The following is a 25,633-nucleotide window of genomic DNA, read 5'->3' as shown; positions in this document are numbered from 1 at the left end:
CTACCCTTTTATTGAGTAATTTTTTGCAAATAGTCAAGCAAGGACTTGCTCCCAATATACTCTGCATAATGCATAATACGTATTTGTCATACTAATACCAGCGGTCATACTAGTTCAAAAACGAAGGTAATCATAATATTACCAAGATTGGAGACACAAGCAGAGTCATGAATGCTTTGAATGGTTTCTGGTTTCAATGAGACTGTACTGTGCTCTTTCATAATCACAAAAATCCCGCTAATGGCGCTAAGAACACACTCATTATCAACACTTTATTTTTCCAGTTGTAAATTAATATGCCTTAGACGGTTTCTGGTTTCATTGAGACTGTGCTGTGCTCATTCCAAAACAAAAAATCCCGGCAGGAACAGATTCATTACTAACGTGTTTTTTCTATTATTAGATGAATATGCTGTTGGTTACAACGATAATGTGCTATATATAATTTTTTTAAAGTTGCTTGTTAGAAAAATTAACGATCTATTAAAGAAAGTCTTCGTTGACTATGTTGTAAGAAATATAGCTAAAGAGTGGCCTTTTAGATGCTGTGATTAATTATCCATAGAATATTTCTAATCTGCGACAATGAGCTTAGCGGTGAATAAAAATGAAACGAAGTATATGTTGGCTACTGGTAGAAATATACGTTGCTCGGACATCGAGCTGGGGATTGTACTTTCAAATCTGTCCAATGCTTTCGTCTACGTTAGCTGTAACAAACAACAAGGATGTGAGAACACACGATTATTGCCAATAAGCATTACTATGGGCTCATTAGGCAAATGGTATGTAGAGCGCTCTTTTGATGAACAAAATTTATACTCTATAGGTCGCTTATCTTACTTGTGATTTTATATCAAAAGTATAGACGCTATCACAGAAGGATAAAGCAGCACTGGACATTTTCGAAAGAAAAGTTTTTCGTTAGTATTTTGCTACTTTATTAATTGGCGACGACTACTGTATCAGAATGAACAATGAGCTGTACAAACTTTATCACAATATTGACTTTATACAGCGATGGTAAGGAGGTTTCGCTAATTTGATCATGTCGTAAGCACGATTGACGATGCTTAAGCGAAAAAGGTATTTAAACGGCAATTGGAGAAAGATGGCTCAAAGGTAGAGAGTGTCTCCAGTGTAGGGATCAAGTTGAGGATGCACTAACCACGCTTGATTTTAAAGATTGAAGGAGGCGTGCACGTTGCATAGTTGCTAGAAGAGGAGTGTGCCACTTAAGACCATTTGAGTAAATAAGTAAAAATATTTCTTGTAGGTGTTTTTAAACTCGTTGACCTGTGTGGTAAATAACCTTAAGCACTTATAAAATCATACAATAAGTATGCTATTGATGAGATACAGACACAAAGATATATTCGTAAAAGTTATCCATAATTGCAGCTTTCGATAATTGTTTTTAAAATGTTTCCGAAATAGACAACTCACTTGTTTTGTCCTAGTTTTCAAAATATTTCCGTTATACCTGACTTTTCTGTTTTCTTCCTAGAGTTAGTGCTTTTATAACTGACAACTCTACTTTCTTCTGTAGATGATTCCACTTATAAATCTTAATATTTTTGTTTGTGTTTTTAATGTTAAATAGTATATGAAGTTCTTTATTTGCTATGTTTATAACAAAATCTTCTAAAGTTCTGTTGATTCACCAGAGACAATAAAGATGCTTCTGACAGGTTGCTCCTTGATTTTAGAGTACTTCGTATTGGATCCGGTTGTTTTGTTTTGAAAATAGTCTGAGAGCTTTCTCCTTTAAACGGAGTTTACAATAAGAGTTGTCTAATATCTTTATCATATTTTTATATAGATTTTTTATTACTACTTGTATGGACTTTGTATAAATTTTGTATTAATTTTATATAGATTTTGTATAAAAAATGGCCCATATGTCAGCATATATGTGAACTTGAGTACGATAGTTTAAACATAACAATGTATATATACTGTTTAATGCTTTTGATTTTTAACTTTTTCTGTCAACCGATCAAAATGTTACCAATATCTTTAATGGCACCTATATCTTTTGAAAGAACACCACATACAAATGAGATATTAGCTAATGAGATACTAAATTGCAGTGCAGCTATGATTTGATATTCTTTATAATTTCCATAGCAATTTCTATATTCGCTGGACAAATAATTTAAACTGCCATGTAGTTATGCTTATAAATTTGATGGAGCACCTTTTATTGACTTGAAAATATTTTCTCTCTCTCTCTCTATACATATTGTTATTGACAGTGACCCAATTATCAAATGTTCAACTAATTAATTTCAACATTAAATTTATATTTTAATACAGAAAATATCAGTGTTGAAAAAATGCAAAAAAAATTTAATGTCAACTATTCTAATTGGAAAAGTTTTATTCCTCTCGGTGGGTGAACTGAAATACATCGTCTTGTATTAATTTCAGTTGCTAACTAATACCGCATTGCACGTATGAATGCATCTTTTGCATAACTTTAGGTTTCACTAAGCTACCTTTGATATATTCTCTCATATCCTTTGCTTGCTTTGCATTTACCTTTGTATTTTTCTTTTTTTTTTTCTTTTTTCTAATTTTTTTAAAAATTCTAATCCTGTTACACGCTTGGCAAACCCATCATAAAACTATTTTTTCCGCGTTCACGTTATTGTCAACAACTACAACGTTACACATGAATAATACATTCAGTTTGCAACACTTGCAAAAATCATTTCCGTTTCCGTGCATGGCTGTGTGTTCTTTTTTTCTATTTCCAACACTCAACTCTGAGTGTATGTCTGTGTGTGTGTGTGTGTGTAATTGCTTGTGTATTGTGCATTTACGACTTTTGGCTTGAGTATTTGTGAGTGTTGTGAGTGTTTCTGTAGCACTCCATTTTTGTTTTTCTAGTTTAATTTTGATTTGTTTTACTTTTTCCTGGGTTTCTTCGCTGCTTTTTTACTTTATTTTTCTGCAATTTTAGTTTGAATTTTGACGATGCATGCACTAAACGCATTTGCAGTCATTCATATGCACACGCCAGCAACACCAGCAACTCCAGCAACAACAACAATTAGTCGTACATGTGCAAATGTCACGTTCGACTTGCGTTAAACGTGTTGTTTGTTGAATTGTTGACATGAGACGCTTTTTTTTGTCACTTAATTCCTTTAATATGTTTACTGCTGCATATATATTTGCTAACGTTTGTTTTTAGTTTTCATTTAGGGACTAAAAGGACCCTAAAAAAGCAGACATAAAACTGTTATTCAACTTTTTTCCCTTCAACATATATAATTAGGCGCTTTTTTTCCTTCAAAAAAGGAGTGTAATAACAAAGGCTAATCAAGCAGATCTTATCTGAGAATTACCTGTTGGTGGGGCCACTAAATATTGTTCAAACTACTAGATTGATTGATTTTCTGAAGACAATATTAGCAACGTTTTTGTTAATCCTTGACAAGTGGTATAATTTCGCAATTTCAAGAGGCAGTATTGACATAAGTGTACTCTTATCATTCGTGCTATTGACTGATAATGAACTCGATACACTCTTCGCCATATCGAATAATCATTTTGTACATAATCTTCATCATCATCATGTCCTATGCTGTACATATGGTAACAAAAAGGAACGAATGGACGGTTAATATTATGTTTCATATTCACATTGCAATGTGTCACAAAGGTGGCTTTGAAATGATGTTCATAATTAATCGAATTGACAACGAAAAGATATGTGCAGAATAGGATGCACCAATACAATACACCTAGAAATTGGTGAATAGAAATTCGAAATAAACCTACAAGCTTTACGATTATTTCAACGTTGTTGATATACGGATTCACGTTAATCGTGTCAGTTGGGATATATAACACATTTACTCAGGAAACCTAAATTTTCATCTTTGAAAAGGTGATATGAAGTCTATAGATTTTTTTTTGGGTATAGAGTGGAATGGGTACTTTAATTGTAAAGCAGCTTGGCTTTGTATTATAAATAGTTTTTGAGGAAATTTATTTCTCGAATCAAATCTGATGCCTTACACACCTTTGTAAGAGTAAAAACAACAAGATATAGTATCAATCTTAGGGTATTAGATGTAAGAGAGAGATAGTACATTATGTATAAAGCAGTAGGGCTATGTATTACACGTTGTCTCTGCGAAAATCTATTTATTGTTTAAAATCTAAAACTTCACATGTTGATCGTTATACTAATAGTGACATGGACTCAACTTAATCGAGGATGGCTGTTTATGTAGGAGGATGGCTACTTTTTAGTGTAATTGAACCGAACTACAAACGAAATCATTGTGAATTTTAAGCGAACGAGTTTTCTCTTGAAACCTTATTATTTATTTTTGGCTTCTTGAACCATATCTCGCACATCATAACAATTCACGGCCTGCACTTAATGAAGGGTAGCTACTTAGGTTGCCTCTGATTTTTTAACGTTATTGAACTGAACTACAAACCGAATCTATGTAAGTTTAAAGCGTATTGTTGATGCGAATATACATAGTTGTAGAAGAATCCTGTCTCTCATTTGATACCAAATTCTTTTGGACGGGTTGCCCCGTCACATCACAGAAACTGTGCCAACTTACAGTTGTAAAGGCGGTTTGTAAAGGACAGCTGCTTGGGTTAGCACACGACTTTTAAGTCTAATTGAATGAGACTGAATCATTAAGGTTTTTAACCGAACAACTAATAAAAAGGCTATATAAGCTGCATGCAGAGTATTGTATCACTGAACCGAACTACTTCCGACATTTATACGATACATAGTCCTGATTTTGTTTGTTATAGTAATTATTTAATTAACATTATAAGCATGTTTATAATTATACAATATAGAGCCTATTAATTAATAATTTTAATATATTTTTTATTCAGACTGTATTTAATAATGAATGTAAACAATTTGTTTAAATTTTTAATACTTGTATGGTTCTTTTTCAAGTGTACGTTTTTATTGCTTTCGTATAGCAATTCAATAAATCATTTGCACATATGCCAGCTGCCTGCAGTTGTGCACATTGGCACATGCAGCCACCTTAAATACTTGCAAAAATTGCACTTACCTTCAAAAGCAGCGTTGATGTCGCGTATGTCGTAGCTGCACACCGCCGAACCGACTATGCCATGTGTGTTTGTCGTGAAGGTGGCGTAGAATTTAGTGTTGTCATGTGGCATTTTGTACACCGATTGAATTTCATTGAAATAAAATGGAAATTCACTCGAAATACTGCAATTGATGCGAGCTTTCAAGTACGTTGCCCAATTCTGGCTGATCATGTATTTGCCACCTCGATCATTCTTACAAACACGTGCAATGCGTGAATAGATTGCCTTGCCACAGTTAATGTACTCTACAGCATGTTCGCGGAAGAAGAAATACACATATTCGCCAATATCAAAGGAACCAACGAAATTCGGCTCTATTAGAAAGCAAAAAATAAATAAAGAAATAAATTTATATAAAATTTATTAAATTGAATTTTGTGAATTATTTCAATTCTATTTTTAAATAAATTTTATTAATAATTTAGTTCTTTTCACAATACTTACTATCAAGCCATTTTGAATCATATTTAACGGTGCGCTTGAAATTGTGTTCCTTCCGACCGGAAGTTAAATTATATAAATCCGAACGGAAAATAACAGAATCGGCCTTTGTAAATTCTGCATTCGTACCAGAATACTAAAAATGTGTAAAAGAGAAAATAAAAATAATAAAATTTAGTAGAAAGCAAAAAAAAAAAATGGTAAAAATTAGTGCTCCATTTTATTTCACAAAATTTGTAATTCGATTTTCTAGCGAGAATTGTGCCAATTTATTTTTTGTCAAATGGTATGGCAAAATTTAATTTAAACAATTTAAATTGTTAGCGACAATAGTACAGATGTATCCTTCCTAAAATACTAGCACAAGAGGAGCAAATATTAAAGTCTGCTTTTCAAATACTTGTACTTTAAAACGTTCTACTCTATTTTAAACATTTTCTTTTCAATGCGAACATTTAAGGATACATAAGTTTTTATATTGTCTATAAATTTGGCAATTTGGTTTCATGAAACGTTTCTGTACTTACCAATGCAGGCAGACCAAAAGGATTTCCCTTTTCCACATAGACAGCAGTTGAGTTATCAGCCGGATCATAAGGGCATTTACCAATTCCTAAGCCAATGCCAGGCACATATTCAGTGCGAAGCAAATGTGTTAGGTTGGCCTAGAAGTATGCAATGAAAATGCTTTCAGTTTGTGTGAGAGAAATATTTGAATATTTTTCATTCTACAAAATTGACTCATTTTAGATTTTTGTTCTAGTTTTTAAAATTTAATATAAGTATAATATTTGTTTTTATTTAAAATATAGCTATAAGAAGTTGACTCCTAATGCATTAACTTAATATCATCTAATCATCTATTAACAAAAATATTTTCAGTGCTACAAGTCGTTATATAAGTACCGAGGTACATTATCTATTGTAATATATAGAGAATTTATATATAAGGTTTATATTTAAGCAATCTGTTCAACTTATAATCAAACAACTATATTCGTTGAAAGGATATTATAGTGCAGATGGATTTCAAACAATATATATTACACTCTCAACCACTTCTCTTCATCACTCTCAATCCATCGTTTTTGAACATTTTTATATAAATAAATAAATTATAATTTACAAAAATGAAAGACTTAATAACTATATATACTTTTAGAAACAAAACTATAATCTTTATTCTTTTAATTTATATTATGACTAGCGTTTGAGATGCTTCCTTCCTTCCTCCCTTCCTTCTTTCTCAACTACTTCTTTGTATAGCTCTAAATCATTTGCTTTTTTTCCGCATTTGTTTTCTTTATATAGAAGTTATATATAGTAGTGTATAGAAGTCAATAAATAGTGCATCAAGCTATATTTTTTTGAGCACTTTCTTCTTCTTTCCACAATTGATAGTGTGGCATAAACTTGGTTCAATGCTCTCTCTTGCCAAGCAATCTTATTAACTGATTCAATCGTCTTATGTACTGGAATTTAATGTGTCATATGATGTATCTTATATGGTATGTCTCTACTATTTTTTAGCTGTGTAGTATTACCACTATTTAGTATCCAGACTTCTTATCCATGTCTTGCTATTAGAAGACATGTATGCTATTAGAACGACATAGTTTGGAGAAACGCAGATTTGGATCTTTTTACTGAAAATATTTTTGCGTCATTAAGCTTCATATATAGGTTATATACAGTAAGGTTATATATAGTATTATAACATAATACTGTATATAGTATATATATTCTATATATATTATATAAAAAACAGCCTATCAACATAAAGTTAGAATGTGAAAATTATTTAATTATTAAAAATGAGAATAATGAAGAAGATAATGAAGGGTATCTACTTCCTCGACATCTAAATTAAATTTATGTTGTGACGTTTTGCCAGTTTTCTTTGTAATCCAACTTAACTGGTGGTTTTTTTTATTATAAACATATAAATATATAACTAAATTAAATTTACTTTAATTCTTTTGCTGGACATATAAACTTATCGTCATATTATCTCAAATATTTTTTTAGGTGCATTAAAAGACTTAACAAAAATATAAATATTTCATCTTAAAATCATTTCAAATTTTAAAAATTTAAAGCATATTGTATATTTTAATTTTAAATAATCTATTTAATTTAATTTTTTTTATATTTTGCTGTTTCCTAAATTTCTTATCAATGTCAGCTTTAAGAGTTAACTGCCACAGCTAAAGTAACTTTTTATCTCAACACATTTAATACAATTTAAGTAAAACAATTTACTCTATTTAGTTTATTTACTTATTCATTTATATTTACTTTAGTTATTTTTTTCTAATATTCTTTTAAAAATTTTTTTTATATATATATATATACTCACATTAATCACGTAGTCCTTGGGATTGTGTGCATTTGTTCCACAAACATATAAACGTGCTCCAGAGTCCATCGGTTGAATTACACGTATATGGTTACGGCATTCCACCTTCTTAAAGTAAATATGAGTGCACATAGGAAAGAAGAGAAAAATTGTCAAAACAAAAAAAGAAAAAATGGAAGAAAAAGAACAAATGTCATGGAATTGGGAGAAAAAGAAAAACGAATCACACATAAGTATTGAAATTTATATGCCAAACTGTACATAGAATGAACGGAAAAGATAATTTAACTAAAAATAAAAACTTTACTGATAAACGAAATTTAAATTGTAATTTTTCTTTTATTTTTTCTTTTGAATTTTTAAGTACACACAACACACAAAAAAATCACTACGCACACATACATTTATCCACAAATAACAAATAACAACCCTGCCTTAGTATTACACATACGAACCTCACGTTTTCCTTTGGAGACGCAACTCAATATGTCTGATCCGGGCGGTTCTAGTATAAGCACATCGCGCTGTAAATTAGACAAAAGTAAAGAAATTTAAAAATTGAAATAAAATATATATGCTAGTTTAATTTTATCGAAAGTGTCTGCGAAAGTAGAGTATTGGCACGTATGCGGATAAAAGCGCTACTGTGCAGCACTAAAGGAAGAAGTCAAAGACTTCTTTTTAATTTTGGTTTGTTTTTGCTTTTTCATTGAATTTTTCATAGTTTATAGCTATTTGCGTTAAAAAGTTCTATTTTCAGTTAAAATTTATAGCTTTCGTCTTAACTAAAATTTTACACAAAAGTAAGAGTATTTAGTGTTTAACCGTCTAACATTCGAAATATGTAGTTTGAAAAAAAAAACCAAAAGATAAAGGCGAAAAAAATAAAGAAACGATAATAAAGAGCACAAAATAAAAATAAATAAAAATGAAAAAATTCTTCGCATGTCACTCGCAAAGAAAATTCTTAAAATAATTGCTTTACGAGCTGCATTTGTAGTTGCTGTATCCTGTCGTATATGCTTAGTGCTTGCAGTCGAAAATTATTTGAACGAGCAGTGCACTGAACGAGCAGTGCACCAGCGTTGCACATTGAAGTGCAGGAATGTGCACATGGATTAGATCAAGTTAAGATTTATGTATAGTGCACCCAGCGAAAATGAAGTTTAAAACAATTAAGGCGTCTACGAAATTCGCAGTTCCCACGACTTGTCAAGTATGTTTTATTCAAAACTTTATCCATACGGATAGACATAGAGCTATAGTGTTTGAAAACTTTAAAAACTTTTTTAAAGAATTATAAAAATTTTTTCATTTAAAGAGAGAATAAATAGTATTTTTAGAAACATTTTAGAACGAAACAAGTGCTTTTTTTATCGCATTTGGTTCGGTTTAATCACTTAATTTATATGCATGCAGATTAAAAATGAAAATAAATTCAGCTAAAAATTTATTTAAATAACTACACAAGCTTCTGTGTATTTAATTTATGTTCCAGTCGAAATTTTTAGTAATTTTTTTATGGCTCTTCTGCAAATATTTTTCTATGTTTCACAAATATTTCTCTTTATTTAAATCGTGATAAAATTTCCATTGTCTAAAAATGGCAACAATTGAAAAAATCTGACAGCACAATTTATAAAAGCGTCAAAGCTTGCCAGTTTGTTATAAATTTTTCAAAATAAATTTTTATTTAGTACGAGTATGACTCCATAGTATTCACATCTATTTCTAGATATATATTTACTGGCATATATACTCGTATTTGTATATTTGCGTTCTATTACATTGGCACATTTAAAATGTCGTTTGGTATTTTGCTCACGTTACGCTTTTGTTTATTTAATTCGATTTTCCATGCTCGACAGGCAAAGTCAATTGTTCAGTTCCATCTTTTAGATACCACCTTCGTGGGGTTTGTATTCAGAGTTTGTATTTAGTGGAAACGTAGAGCCGAAACTCAAATTAGGGGAGTTCTTAGATGAATTAAATATCTTAAAAAAAAGTTTAAAAGATTCTCATATATTTCTAGATACCAGTATGAGTCATAGTTTTCTTTTAATATAGACAAAATTTTGCAATGATGACAACGACGTCCAATTAAGTATATTTGTTAAGTATTTTCAAATAAAATAGTAAACTCTATAAAACGAAGTATATTTTGGTACTGGTACTAATAAGCGTCGTTCGGACGCCATTCGGGTGGCTGGCGACTACACTACACATGAACGGGCCAATTATTTTTATTACAATCAAATTGAGAGCGATATAGCATAAATTATAAATATAAAACCCTGTATAAAATTCAAAGAAGTAAATCGGAAGTATTTAAGATAATATCGATTCCTACAGAACACTGGACTAAAGGACGGCAGGGAATCAGGCTGAGCGTGTCCAGCTAAAACTCGGTTAGATATAGATTAACGACATTCATAGAGAACACAACAGAAAATCTATTGTAACTAGTTGTGGGGTCAAACTTTTCAGCTCTTCATTCTTTCATTCCCTCGGCGATATTTTCAACAGAATTAAACAAATCTATCCATTTATCAATGCGTATGGTTGGTTTTAATATGTCCAATTTTCTGTCTTCAATTATGAAGAATGTTAAACCGAAACGGTTTTCTTAGGTAATTGCGGAGAATTTGTTTTTTCTTTCACTTTACAGCATTATTTTCAATAACTTAAAATATTTAGCAGTTTTTTTTTCGAAAAATAGTGAACTATAACAACAAAATTTCTTTTTACTATATTAATTTTTAATTAATTGAATTTTTGGCTGACTATACAGCTGTTTCGAATATTGCCATATACCCATCATCAGTGGTCTTGGAAATAATTTTTGTATTTAATTATTCGTAAATAATTTTTTGAAATTGCAAGTAACAAGGGTTGAACTCGTGCCCTGCTAAATTTAAAGCTCAGAGTCAGCACTTCTTAACCAACTGGCCCCAAATATTTAAGAAAACTTTGGTTTCCTTATTTAATATAAGCAAATACGGTATGCAGGACGGCTTTGAGTATTATTTTCAAGATTTCATTTCGAGATTACTTCAGTTCAGTTAGACATTCTCAAAGTTCCTAATCGATTAACCATTCCAAAGCTTTACTTAAAGCTTGATTAAAGTTAGTTACAGTTACTTGACCTTATGTATCATAGTTTTACAGCTACTCCATAATAGTAAGCCTTCGGTTCAACACCTAAAATTTATTTTACTTTATTGTCTCAATGTAAATTTCAAAGTTTTGAACTAGTAGGCTATTCTTCCTTCCATCCTTATTATGATGACTTTAAAGCTTCTATATAAAAGCGACTATACACTGAACTATGAACAGTTTTATATCAAAAAAGAAAAAATAATAGTTATTTTAATTTTCTTTTATTTCATCATGAAAATTCTGATTTTCGTTGCAAAATGTGAAGAGTCTCAGAGTCCTTTCATAAGTTCTTATTGACACTTCTGAAAAACTCTCGACTACTCGTATTCGCTTAAAAGCTTAAAGGTTGAATACAAAAAGTACAATCGATTGAAAGTTGAAGTTTACTTAAAATAAAATAAAGACCAAGGATAACAAGAATAAGGTGTAAGCTCTAGAAGTACGTAGCTAAAAGGGAAACGGATATTGATAGTTGAAAATGCAGTCAGTAGAAGTGCATTTCTTGAATGCGCAATTGCGTTTGAATATGAAAATAAGTGGACAAAAAAGCTTTAGTGTTTGCATAAAATCTAAAATAATTTTGCTTTATTGGCATTCGTTTTAGAACTAAAACTAGTGTATTTACATAAGAAATTGACCATTTGCTCGAAATATTTATAGAAAATGAATCTAAATTTTGATTTTTTATTAAAATGAAATATATATAAAGAATTTATCCCTCCATATGACCTCAAATTGAACTAAGTCTGCGAAGATGCTTGACTTAAACTAATTTCATGGCTCAATCCTTTATGTATTTTTTGATCAGATCAATCTTGGCGTCCCTAAAGGTGTCATTCGTCCTCATTTAATTTGAAATAAACAAATTGTATTTCTTACACAAACTGTTCCAGAAACCACATATGTCCCAGTTTTTAAATATATAATTACATATGATAATTTATGTGATCAGTTGATCAGTGTCCCTATAAGCGTCATCTTCTATTTCTAGAATAAAGTGGAACTATTAAAATTTATCACAAAACTTGTCAATTCTATCCAAAAAACATAACTCATTTTAATTTTCTTTAGAAATGAAAATAGTATAAGTTTTAAATTAAAAACAAATTCTTAATAAATAATAAAATTTCATATATTTTGAAAAATATTTTCTTAGAAAAAAATATTAAAAATATTTTACTTTTCCAATATTAATGACAATATTTTATCAAACACATCCTTTTTACTTATATTCAAATATAGAATTTTAGTTTTAATTATTATTCGAAAATTTTTAATATATTTTATAAGAATTATTTATATTTCCTTAAGGTTTTGTTTCTGCAGATTTTAAATTAAAAATGAAAATATTTTTTATTTAAAAATATATGACTATATGAATTTTTTATGAGTTTTTATTTATGAAAGTAAAAGTTGAAGCAGAACTGAGATACACAAACAATTTCTTGCTTTCTTTTTAAGGATTTTACTCTAAAGGAAATTGTACACTCCCTTCAAGCCAATGCACATGTGTTTGCATTAAGATTTAATAATTTATATAAAGTATAACTATGGATTACCTACATACAGGGTCACACAAGACAATTTTAATTTATATAAAGTATAACTATGGATTACCTACTTACAAGGTTACATAAGGCACTTTTGATTTATATGAAGATTAATCATGTATCATCTGAATACAGGGTTATAAAAGAGAGTTACAGTTTATATAAAGTAATACTATAGATTTTATATATACAAGGTTATAAAAAACTTTGATTTATATAAGTATAACTTTTAAGTACTAATTATTACTACTATAATAGATCACTTGAATACTGGTTTATACATGCCAAAATGAATTAATATGAAGTATAACTATGGATTACATACATACAGGGTTATACAAGATCACTAAGATTTATATAATGTAGAACTTTGGCTCATCTGAACAGAGTGTTATACAGAGTTTATGTTTTGACTTACATTAAGTATATCTATCGAATACTTGAGTAAAGGGCTATAGGTACAAGAGAATTACAAGTTATACAATGTTAACTCACAGACCATCTGAATACAATTTTTGATATGTGATATATATAAAGTATAGCTGAAGATTACTTGAACATAAGAGAGTTTTGATTTATATAAAGTATAACCTATGAATCATCCGAAGACAGATATATTCAAGAAAGTTTTGATATATAAAAGTATAACTATAGATCACTTGAAAATAGCATTATATAAAAGTTTTAATTTATTAAAAGTGTGACTATGGATAATCTGAATACGGAAATATTTAAGACAGTTTTAAAAGTAAAACTATGGATTCTCTGAGTATAACATTGTATGATGTCAGAACTAGGAAGTTACTGATGTTGAACAAAAAAGGCGTCAAAATTGTCGCAAGGTTTGTAATTGAACTTTGCGGAGTTAAAAAACATCTACCGAATCTTGGTATTACAAGGGACGATAGCTGCAGATTTTATCACGAAGAAGAGGAAACAAAAGAACACATTATGTGTCACTGTCATAGTCTTGCCAGACTCACACTTCAGTACTTTTAACTGCCTATGTACTTATAATAGAAATAGGCAATATCTCTCCAAGGAACATAATGGCATTTTTAATTGCTACGTGCTTATGGAACTAAAGTGAGTTTGTCACCACAGTCCTCAAAGGATGCAGTGACATGGTGGCATAGTTGCCATACCCTTTCAAAATCTATAGGGTTTTGTAATAGAGTTTTTTTTATATGCATACTACAGCATTATACCAGAAAATGTTAATTAATAAAAAGTATGGCTATAGATAATCTATATAGAGGGTTATGATTAACGTAACATATAGGCAGTAATTCTCAGGTTTGGCAAGTCTGCGTCAAGCAAAATAACAGAGTAGAAAAGAAACGCAGTCAGTATTTGTCGGAAGTTGGTGTCGAAAGTCAGTCGTGTTTTCGTGCTCAAGTGGCGGAAGCTATATAGTCATAATCGTTTAACACCAAATGAACAATAATTAAAACTAAATTATAAACATATTATTTCTTACATATATATAAGTTGTATGTCTATGACAAGCACAATAAATATTATTTCCTACATAGATTTAAAATTTGACAGATTTTCTACAATTTCTAATTTTCAATTATAATTTACATTATCAATTAAAAAAATAAGGATATTCGTACTGTGAATAAATGTCTTATTTACCCACTTTTGAGCTATCTCTATTGTTGTCCCAAAAAAAAACATAGAGTAGTCATTCAAAGAATGATTCTCATGAACTTTAAAATCTAACAAAAGAGACAACAACTGAAGTTAATATTTTTTTTAATTTGTATTAAAAATCTACCTAAGTCGTTAATAGTTAACACAATAAAAAAAGTTCATCAGAAGACAATAATTATAATATTCTCCCAGATTCATAATGTCCCGTTTTAAGACAACAAAAATCTTAAATCACTTATATAGTGACTAGCTTGTTATTTGTTATATTATTATAATAAATAATTATAAATTATTAATTAAAATCAAAATTTCATCTAAAATAAATATAAAAAACATATTCTCAATTCAAAAGATTAGTATTCCCAACAAAAAAAAAGAGAATTTATTTATGTTGCTATGAATATTAGAGATTTGTCGGCCTACCCGTTATAAGGTCATACCTTCACACAAGTACGAAATATGTGCACTTCAAGTAAAAGCGACAGGATATTACTTTTACGTCTAGCACACAATGACACTTCAGAAGGAAATGCATACGGAGACGGATAAAGGTAACAGTGTCAACTCGCTCGAGTGTATGAGCACATGCAAGTGAAGGAATATATCAGTTTTGTGTTGGTTCAGAAATGCAAATTCTGAATCTGCAGTATTTGCTGGAGAGCATATTTCTATTTATAAATCGAAGTATATTTACGTTAACGTTTACGTATGCAATATTCATAGAAGTCTATTTTGTATTTCACTTTCACAAAGATATTTTGTTGATTTCCTTCTGAATTTGTTTTGTATTTTGTGTTTTGTATTTTGTATTTTGTGTTTGGCATTAGAAATTCTGCTTGGCTCTAGAAATCAGAGTTTTGATATTCTGGAATTTTGCTTGCATTTATTTATCCGCATTACAAGTGCCATTCTATTTGCATACGAAATGTAGTACAGCATTTTTCATTAATATTTATTGGCAGAATCTGCAGTTTACTCGCCTGCTTTCACTTGCATTTCTTTTTCTGATACTTACCTCACAAATAGAGTGACTAATGTTTTGTAAATTCAAACGAAATATACGATCCCTGCAAAGATAGAAAGATAAGTTTAATTATTTTTTTTAGTGAATTTTTTTATTTATTTTTTGGTTTTAAAACGTTTGTGCATATATGTAAATTTCATGTAATAATAATAAAATTTACATACATGCATTATGTATTTAATGAAATTAAATTAAATTAAATAAAACACAACACGCAGAGTGAAGGAAATAAAATAATGTGGCACATTGCAGGTGACAGCCAATTTAATCCTCGAAATCGTAACGTGACTCACGATAACTTAAGTCCTCAGTTTACAATCAATGCTCGTGGCATAACAACCTCACTTACTCCTGTTGTGAGAAGTGAAGAAAAAACAACCTCGCTGTTCAAGTGTTGAACATATGGAGCACGTCGTTGAATGTGTAAAAGAGACAACAATTGAAGTAATGACATTTCAGATAAGATGTTAATATATTTTATGGCGGCGAGACGTACAAAATGAAGACAATATTTTGTTACATTCACATTCGATTTTACGTTTTACTCTCGGGTTTCCTAAGTCATTTTTCATTGCGCCAATTCTTGCTACACAAAGGAAGAAATAAATTTAAAAGCTAATGTAGGTTGCAGAGCTTGAATCTCTTCAGCTATTCAGCGCTCTGCATGACATTTGCAATAATCCAGCTGCCAGTGTTATTGATTGATAGATGATACAACATTTGTTGTCACTACGATGTTGCACTTTTGGTAGAGCAGAAGAAAATGGAACAGAAATTAACTACATACGTACTTATCAATGTCACTCATTTCGGGTTGTGTAATTTAAATTGAAACATGGAAAACATTTTCATGTGAAGAAAATGTGCAAGTACTGTGTAGGTATGTACAAAATTTGAATAAGATTAAGGAAATTATATATTTTAAATTGAAATGGAAACCTTTTCTCAAATTGGTTACTTTTTTATAAAATCGAATAAGTCAAATATTAGAACATTTAATATGGAATGTCTTTGACAGATATTTCCCTTGAGATTAAAAAAAAGGAGATTGTCTTAGTTTGGGGATGGGGATGATTAAAGATTAATTGAGCTGTTACTACATAGTTCATTCAAATAAAGAGAAACGATCTGTGTTTTCATTTAAGAAAAGTAAGAAAAATCTGAAAAAAAATAATATACTTTATCAGTCAGAAAATGAGAGCAGAAAAAAATTTACAGATCATTGTCTCATGGCTCGCACCCAATTTCTTTCTTGAGACGCACAGATCTATCAAATATTTGAGTATGTCGTTACTGTAAGTAAGAATAATGGTGTTTTTGTTTGGTAAAACTGGGATAATTTTTTCAATCGAGATGGTCTTTTAATGCACTTTAACTGCAATTTTTATTTTTGATTGGTTTTTCTGTCTTAAAATGTATAACACTCGAGATCAATTTATAACAATCTGAGTATGTTACCAAACTAGCAAGACTATTCTGATATTAACAGCTGTTTTGTATGATTTGACAGATAAACTGTATTTTAATTCGATATAAGTATTTATGAAAAATATATTTGTCTACTAACATGACTGAAAATATGTTAGATTACTCTGAAAATCTTGGAATGGATAACACAGTTTAACAGTTTGAAGTGAAATCTAGATTGAATCCAGATTTATTAATCAAAAATGCTAAAAACGTTACACCAACGGTTGTTGTAGTCCAAGGTTTATGCAATATCAAAACGTCTCAAGTAAGGGTTTATATTTACTTCATCTTTCCTGGGCATTTAAGCTTTTGTCACAAACAGTTTTCACATTTCTATGAAATTAGTTAAAACTTATCACTTCCTTCATCTGGGATATTATTTTAATTTTAATTTAATGTATTTAGTTTCTTACAAATCTATAATTTCCGTTACATACTAAAAAAAGTCTCAAGATTACTTCACAACATTGCACTTTAAAAATCATTAAATTCTTCATATTTCCCATTCATGCAATAGAACAATAATTTGTGTATATTGTGGTTAAATTGTTCTCCAACTGCTACCATTAATCTTCATTTCGCTAATGCTTCCTAAGTAGTGCGACGGTGTAAAACAAATGGGAACCGACGAAAAATTTTGCTCCGGCAACAACCATGGTAGGAAACTGTGTAAACGCAGCAGCGGCAGCAACTAGGAGCGAGAGTCACACAATACATAAAGAACCAAAAGGAGCAGATAAAATTAAAGAGTTCAAAATTAGTAGAGCGAAAGCAGCAAAACAGTGAAACGTAGACGTTAAACGCAGACAAACAGTCCTATAAACAGATACACTGCCAGACAAACAGACAGCGGGATAGACGTAAAAGCAGACATTAATTCATAATTATGTATGCTGACAGTGTTGCCAACTGAAAGTTTCAAGTGGTTTTTATGATGAAAAATGAAATATGCGAAAGTAAATGTGCACAAAATATAGAGTACAGATTTCAGAGCTTGGATGTAGTTAGAGCATGAAAGTTTCCTATTTAGAAAATGATCGGAGTAATTAATTGCAGCACAACAAAGGGCTTCAAGCAGCTAAATTGTTGTCAGTGGCTGCCATTTTGAGCAAGTAACAAGGCTAAATAACAACATGTTGGCCTAATGTACTCTCCAACCAGTCACTAACAAAAACAATAAAGCCATAAGAAATTTGCAGCTGCAGATTTGTTAGCTAAGCACCAGCTGAAGCTGTGTATGGAAAGGAAAACTCTTAAATGATGAAACAAAGTTGGAAGTACTTAACTATGTCAACGCTGTCAAAATTAAATGATGTACGCTTTCAGCCACAAACACAAGCATAAAAACTATTTTTTGGATATAGTTGTGGTATCATCTTTGTAACAAAGAAACAAAGATATATATAAATATATGTGAAATACTACTTACATGGCGCCAACATAAAGTGCATTGTTGTTTTCATCAAAGTGAAATGTTTTGTAGTGCAGAGGACCACAGCTAAAGTCCTTAACATGTTCCGCAACTAAAATGAAAAATGGGAATACAAATTTAATGTAAAGTTTATATAAGAAATAATATAATTTTATATAGTAGTTGCATATCTTATATTAACATTTTATTATAAAAATAATTATAAAAGTTTTATTATACTTTTTTTTTTATATCTGATAATAATCAAAAAAGGATATATTTTTGATATTGAAACTTATTGAAATTTTTTTAAATGAATTACATTTTTTGAATTAATAAATACTTTGTTCTAACTTTTAACAGAAGACACACTTGGCTAGATAATATAAGAGTCAGAAAAGTGTCTTCTAATAAATGATCGAAATGATCTAAAGCTATAAGGTAGAGGAAAATTGGTTGTGAAAAATAAAACAGTGCTTCATAAGCAAGTAATTGCAATGCTGTTTCATCTACCATAAGAGAACTTCAATCTTATCAGAATGTTATATTGAGAATAATGCTAAAATACTATCATAGTATATTAGAAAAGGAATTGAGAGTCGAAAACGCGCAGAAGTACATCAAAGATAAATCGCTGAAGTTGTTTGATTCTGTGGATGATCAAACTAATTCCGAATTGCAGTCTCCCAAAGCAAATACAATATATATTTTGTCTGGAATTTATGCTGAGCTATAAGCAACTCATCCACCACCAACTCATCCACCATCCACCATTTCATACTCCTTTCTCATCTGATGTGGAATTTGCATCCACCAGCTGGAATTGATCCGGGTTCACTAAAGAAAATTTGTTCAGGATTATGTCAAGTAGCTACATACTTGACCATGTGGCAAAGATAACCCCAAATCCTTCATCCTCAACTCTACCAAGGTTACTCGAATAGATGAGTATCTACTTTCACTTGTTAGGAGATATATAACACATGGTCAGGAGCTGTCCAAAATCTTTCAGGTAGGATACTCTTCCAAGCTTTCAGAAGAGCTTTCTCACCAATCACGCATTTCACACTACCACCAGGGCCACTATAATATCCAGGGTATAATCTACACCTAGCTGGCCTCTCCGTAGGTCTATGATAACCCCACACTCTCTACCCTATAAACATATGTCTTCCTAAATAAGTTGTATCTTGCTTTCTGGCTTTGATAAATTTAGGTTGTTAAATACTGAATATATCTGTTCCCCTCTCCACACTTCATTACTATAATGGAGTTGCTTCCGTTTAATGTGGCTGCTATCTTTCATTATCATTCCTAAGAGGAAGTTTTAGTGTGTTCAAGTCGAACATGTCTGTTTCGTTCATATTATACTTCTATAGTCACCAGAATGACTTATTACCATATTTGTATGGAACATATGTTACAGCAAATAACCCAAGTGATCCTAGACGCTATTACCTAAAAGTGCTTTAATCCCCAACTCGCGTTTTATTAAACCAAAAAAAAAAAGAATAAGTATTATAATATAGCACTCTATTCAATATATCTCTGCAAATAAATTTGATTAATTTTAAGTCATACTTTATGATAATTCAAAAAATTATAATAATTACATTTCACTGCTGATCAAAGCGCGTATGAAAAAAGACACTCATACGCATGGGTGTCCACATTCGCAGACACACACTACACATATACATCATGTGCTTTTTTTCGCATACATTGTATTAGGTGAAAAATAAAATGTTGGTGGTTAATTAAGTAATTTAATTTAATGTGTGTGCTAAGCATAAAACTAATTTGCGGTCTCATTTCTGAAAAATGTTAACTTAATTATATAATTATCCTTTTGATCTTTGTGTGCATAAACGACATTGACAAGCAACTCAAATCTACTACAAAAAACACAAAAAATACAAAAAAAACGAAAAAAAGGGAATAAAACAGTTTAACAAAAACACAAAAAAGGCAGCAAAAAATTACGGCATTGACACTGCAAAATTGGAGTCACACCACGTACGCATGGCACGTCAAGTCACGTCACAATTCCGACGGAAATAGTATTATTCCATCACTGCAGGATGAAATTCCAGCATTCGCGTCGAATTATTTGTATTTTTTGCTACATTTTATGACGCTTTTGTTTTTGCAAAATGGCACAATTGAGAATTCAAGTTGGCAACTAATTTGCAACAATTAAGCTGGAACCGCCGTTACTTGATTTCGGATTGTCAACATGGCACGGAACGAGAGAGCACACAAATCAGACAGCCAACAGAATTTTACGCTGCTCTAATCAGCAAAGTTGAAGAAAGCAAATATTTTTCATATATTTTTTTATTTTATTTTACTTTTCGCTCCTTACACAAGCAGAAGTAAATTTAAGTGACATTAAACAAAATCCTTTTATGCATTATAATGAGCTTGAGCTTGAACTGGAGGTGGAGCTGGAGCTAGAGCTGGAGCTGGCGAGGAGCAAGTCACTCTTACTTACTTACTTACTTACAAATGGTCAATACAAGGCAATTGTTTACTTTGCATATTTAGACGGCGTATCCGACAAATAGTGGAAAAGGACAAAAATAATGAATTGCTGGGACACAAATATGCATAACAATAATATTCTTGACATTTTTTCCTAAGCAAGGATATTCGAAAGAATAAAAAATTAATAGCATTAGACTTTGAAATGATTTGCATAGCAATGAGTAGGGCACGCATTATTCAAGGTGCTCTGCCTGGCAGGGATCATAAAAAAGCAAATTTACAGTTTTTGTTTAAAATGCGTACGCAAAGGAATTTAAATGAGATACTTTTTGCTTGCCAATACCTATAAGGGACTGTAGGAGAAGAAACTATAGTAGGATGATTTCAAAGCACATGGAACATTTTTAGTAACATGTGAAATATACTTAATAAATTTATTTTAATAATTAAAAAATTACTTTCTGTTATTATTATATCATTTTTTTTATCTATGAGTAACTAATTAATGTCGATGAGTTACTTAACTAACCAAATAAGACATAATGCAGAACTCATTAAATATGATTGTAGAATATAAGTGGTGTGAGGATGGTATGCAGAAAAAATATTATAGTATAAAATTAAAAAAAAAAAAAAACAGCAATGATTGAGGTAATTTATATAGCTGTGGACTACACGTTAGTTTTTTTTTAGAAACCAAGAAAAAATAAAATTCTTTTTTTGAATTAAACGAATATTCGGTTTGTGTGTTAATACAAAGGTTCAATTCGTAATAGTTTCAACCAAAAAGTTACGTATGGACAACTACACCAATAGATGTTTTCAAGGACTATTAATAATGTATATATTCAAAAATGTTTGAATTTGAATGAATAAATACGAGTAAATCAATAGATATTTCAAATTACCATGAATAACGGATTTTTGACTATATCCGAAATGGCTGCATGATCAGCACATTTCGCAATGCACTCAATTAAGAATGAAAAATGTTTTGATGTTTAAATAAATAGTTTTAAATAAATCGAACTTTAAATGGAAGGAGGATGGTACTCTTCTCAATCAGCTGCAAAAATCAGCTACCACATCACATTTCCAATAATTGTGGGTAGAAAGCTGCACATATCCGAACTAGCTGGACACATCTGGTCCAGCAAGTGTCTTGTATTTGAGATCTGGTGAATATCGTTGAAAATATCACCAAGAATAATAAAGATGAGCTGAAGTCTGGTTCTGGATAAACCAGAACGTAGACACAAAAAGTGCTTCGGTGTGTTCTCGTTAAGCGCGGAAAGATATGCATTCCTGAAAATTCGATAGGACATATTGGCTACATGCTGTCTTATAATATTGTATTCCCTTCGGACAGATAAAATCGATAACACAATCACTTCTATGTACTAAGTCAGAAGTTCCATTTTGGGAATACAAAAGCCATTTAGCTGTTGAACTGGTTGCTAGAGGAATATGATCCAAATTTCTATTCGTCTGTCCCAAAAAATTGGTTAATATACTCGTATCAACTTTTGTTTGTGACTGGAAGAAACAGGGATTGACATGAGAGGTTCCATAGATATAGGGCTAAATCTCACTAGCTTATCAGCGCGCGCTAGTTCGCTGCTATATTAGAATATTTAGGAATCTAAACTTAAGTTTACTTGGAGCTACAGCAGAGTACGTTAATATAATGTCTATATTCATGAACTAGTTTAGATAACATGCAGACTATTAAATATATTTAATATGATTTCTGTTACTAATATACACTTAAGCTGCACATATATATTATGTTGAAGCTGCACTTAAGCACTTATACTCTTTTTAACTTGAGGTTTCTTCAAAATCCTTCTCTACACCTTGACTAGATTATTGTGTATGACTTCATCAGACAAAGCAATAATTGACCTCAGATCTGCATACCTTCTCGAGGAGCCTGTAACCATTTTGAGATAAGGCATTTAATTAACTGTCATTACTCAAAAAAAGGTTATACTTTTTTTTTTTAAAGTAATAAATTTCATATTAATGACCCAAAAAGCTTTTAGTTTTTATTAGTTTTGGACTCATGGTAACATTAAGAACCAAAGTTGGTACAATACCTTCTATCCAATCAAAATCAGTAATGATAGATACATAATGACTTTTTCTACTTATTTTAAATACTCTTTAATCAAACAATTTAAAGAGTTTTATTTTTTAAATCTGAATTCAATTAATTAAATTATTTGCTCATAAAGAAGATTGTAGAAGTAATAAAAATATAAAAAGTAATAGATCATATCACTTGTCGCTTTGTGTTCCGAATGCAGCAAAAACTGACAAGATTATGTTACTTATTTCTATTCAGAATAAAAATGTAAACGAGTATTGCATGTCATGTAAGTTGGCATCTTAATGTTATTATTTGACAGAATTTCTGTAATTTTAATATTTTGAAAAAGGAAAAGTCATATAAAAAATTTATTAAAACCACATTTTATGCAGACTTAGGCAAAATGTAAAAATTCTTATAATCAAATATTTTATTAAATAATGAATTATTAAACATAATAGGATAAAGTTTTAACAATGCAAATTGGTTTTCAAAAGATATTAAGTAAAAGTAAATTGTTCTTTGTTTTTTTGAGTAATTTAATACTCAAAGTATTTGATTTATAAACAAAAAATAATAATATAATTTTATAATATTATTAATACGAAACTTTATAAGTGCAATATATTGGCATTATGTATCTCAGCTAACTTTTGAAGATATGTATAGAACTTTACAAGTAATTAATACTGATTTCATATAGCTGTATTATGAGGAAGGGACTATGGAACATCTTATCATCAACTGTGAGGCACTAGGCCACAGAAGAAACAAAATTTTAAATGCATATCAACTAGAGGATGAAGACCTTCGGCAACTCCTTCCAAAGAAGCTGTTTGGTTCCTTGAGATACCAAATATCTAAATAGAAAGGGGTGCACAATAGATCAAACTGGTAGCAGTGCATAAGGGCCTTAGTCTAACCCAAAACCCCCAAATACCATTAACCATTGACCAATACAGCTGTAACTGTGTTATCTATGAAAATATGTAGAATTTTTGAAATAGTTTGTACGTAGGCCACCTTTTAACACTAAGTATTGCGAGCTCCCGTACATCAGCTCAAATAAAAAAGTTTTTGAGCACTCGAAGCGTTGAATTAAAAGGTCTATGTCTATTTTTTTCGTTCCCAAACATTGAGAAAGATATGCGTGGCGAATATTTTTCCACGCCTAAGCAAGCCGTTGAGACATTTACAACCCTGGTTTTGGAGATACCAACTTTAGGATTGTATTACTGTTTTAAAAAATGATTTAATTGAATGCAAAAATGTATTGATCATTATTGGATATACTTCGAAGAGCAATAAAATCATTTTCACTGATTAACTAATGTATTTTTTTATTACTGTTTGCTTTGCTTTACTAGCAAGCTACTATGTTATTATTCTCAAGTCAGTTATATACTTCCGTTGAAGATGTCGTCAGTTGTGGTTTATATCATATTTAGTATTGGTCTATTTTAACATAATTTCAAGTACCATAATCTTTGTTTATAATCTTTGTTTCTATTTTTTTTCTTTTCTTTATTAATATTTCTTTGTTTTAACTTCTATATTTTTCACCTTGAAAAATATTTTAATATAATATATTCGAAAGCTATAATAATAAAATTTATGGCTTTAATATTTTCTAAAATATAATATTAATTTTATTGTTCTGCTTCTATGATCCCCACATTTGAAAAATTGAAAAGTGCTTAGTATTTTAGCACTACTTCGACTAACTTAAAATGCTATTAAATTTCAAGCCACGTTTTTATATACTAAAAATATTTATAACAAAGCTGTCAAGCTTAACATTCAATTATGTTTCACATATCCTGAGTATCCCATTTGTATTTTATTCTATTATTATTTTTATTTTATTCCATAGGAAACATGTTTATATATTGTTATTCAACCCAACTGAAAATAAAAATATTTTAAAGACATATTTTCACGCACTACACACATACCACTCTTAAGAGAAAAAGTCGAAATTTATTCATAGAAATATATACATAACATATAAAAAAGTGTAATATATGTATATATAAGTTATATATATATATATATTTATATTGATGCAGATGTTTTACGTTATAGCAAATAATATCGTACTTTTTCAAAACAATTTTCATGCGTTCTTTTTAGAACAACACAGCAACACTATTGATGTTTTCAGACTAATGTTGAAATGAAATAAAAGCAAGAAAAAAATAAATAAAATACAACAAAAAAAAACAAAAAAGAAGAAAAAAAAATTAAATAAAAATGCAAACAAAAAGGATGAAAATCCTACAGTTTAACGCCTTTCTACAATCCAGCCAACTAAAAGCACTGATGCTCGTGTGCGACTTTCCACACCAGCCTGACCCAGTTAACTAAAATAGGAGTAAAATGTTAAGCATTTTAACGTCATTATTGTCTGTCAACGATGCGTTAACATATGCTGAAAAGTAAGGATAAAACAGAGGAAAAAACTTGAGAAAAAATATTATCCTTACGAAAAAAATGTCAATCATTTTTTTAATGTATGCGTGGCACTGTGTGTAGTAGTGCACATACACACATACAAGGATATGTTTTCCTACAGAAAACTTTATAAAAACACAATCTATTAGGTGTGTTTCTATGTGTGCACCACTGTGTTGCTTTAGTGACTCCTTGTAGGAGTGTGTAAGTAAAATATCAGACATTCGCACAATATTTGTGAAAACGAAGTTGGTTTGATGGAATACAGACGCTTTACTTGAGGACATATGTTTGCTTTTACTGAAACTGTTTTAAACTTGCTCTATAATAAAATTATAAACATTATTTAATTTGACTAAAACTTGTCAAAATATTTGCTTGCTGTCAACTTTTGTCTCTGTTGAATTTCAAT

At 30.2% G+C, this 25,633-nt stretch overlaps 1 protein-coding gene and 1 long non-coding RNA gene across 4 annotated transcripts in view; one reads left to right on the top strand and one right to left on the bottom strand.

Annotated features, from left to right (window-relative positions):
* The window catches only part of LOC119686282, a 76,416-nt gene extending 68,422 nt beyond the window's left edge, over positions 1–7,994 (top strand). For both annotated transcript variants that reach the window (XR_005252906.1, XR_005252907.1), the window contains exon 3: positions 7,929–7,994. This is a non-coding gene — a long non-coding RNA (uncharacterized LOC119686282). The remainder of the gene's footprint in view (positions 1–7,928) is intronic.
* The window catches only part of LOC119686279 (semaphorin-2A), an 88,208-nt gene that overhangs the window by 14,103 nt on the left and 48,472 nt on the right, over positions 1–25,633 (bottom strand). The window contains exons 2-8 of one of the 2 annotated variants that reach the window (XM_038100827.1): positions 18,207–18,300; positions 15,299–15,350; positions 8,371–8,439; positions 7,916–8,023; positions 6,084–6,221; positions 5,560–5,692; positions 5,073–5,429 (exon numbers count right to left, since the gene is read on the bottom strand). In XM_038100827.1, coding sequence (XP_037956755.1) covers positions 5,073–5,429; positions 5,560–5,692; positions 6,084–6,221; positions 7,916–8,023; positions 8,371–8,439; positions 15,299–15,350; positions 18,207–18,300 — 951 coding nt within the window. The remainder of the gene's footprint in view (positions 1–5,072; positions 5,430–5,559; positions 5,693–6,083; positions 6,222–7,915; positions 8,024–8,370; positions 8,440–15,298; positions 15,351–18,206; positions 18,301–25,633) is intronic. The other variant, XM_038100828.1, reaches the window with a different exon arrangement.

Source organism: Teleopsis dalmanni, chromosome 2 (genome assembly GCF_002237135.1).
Source record: "Teleopsis dalmanni isolate 2A chromosome 2, ASM223713v2, whole genome shotgun sequence".
NCBI classification, from domain to species: Eukaryota; Metazoa; Arthropoda; class Insecta; order Diptera; family Diopsidae; genus Teleopsis; species Teleopsis dalmanni.
This window is presented reverse-complemented; position numbering and strand designations above follow the sequence as displayed.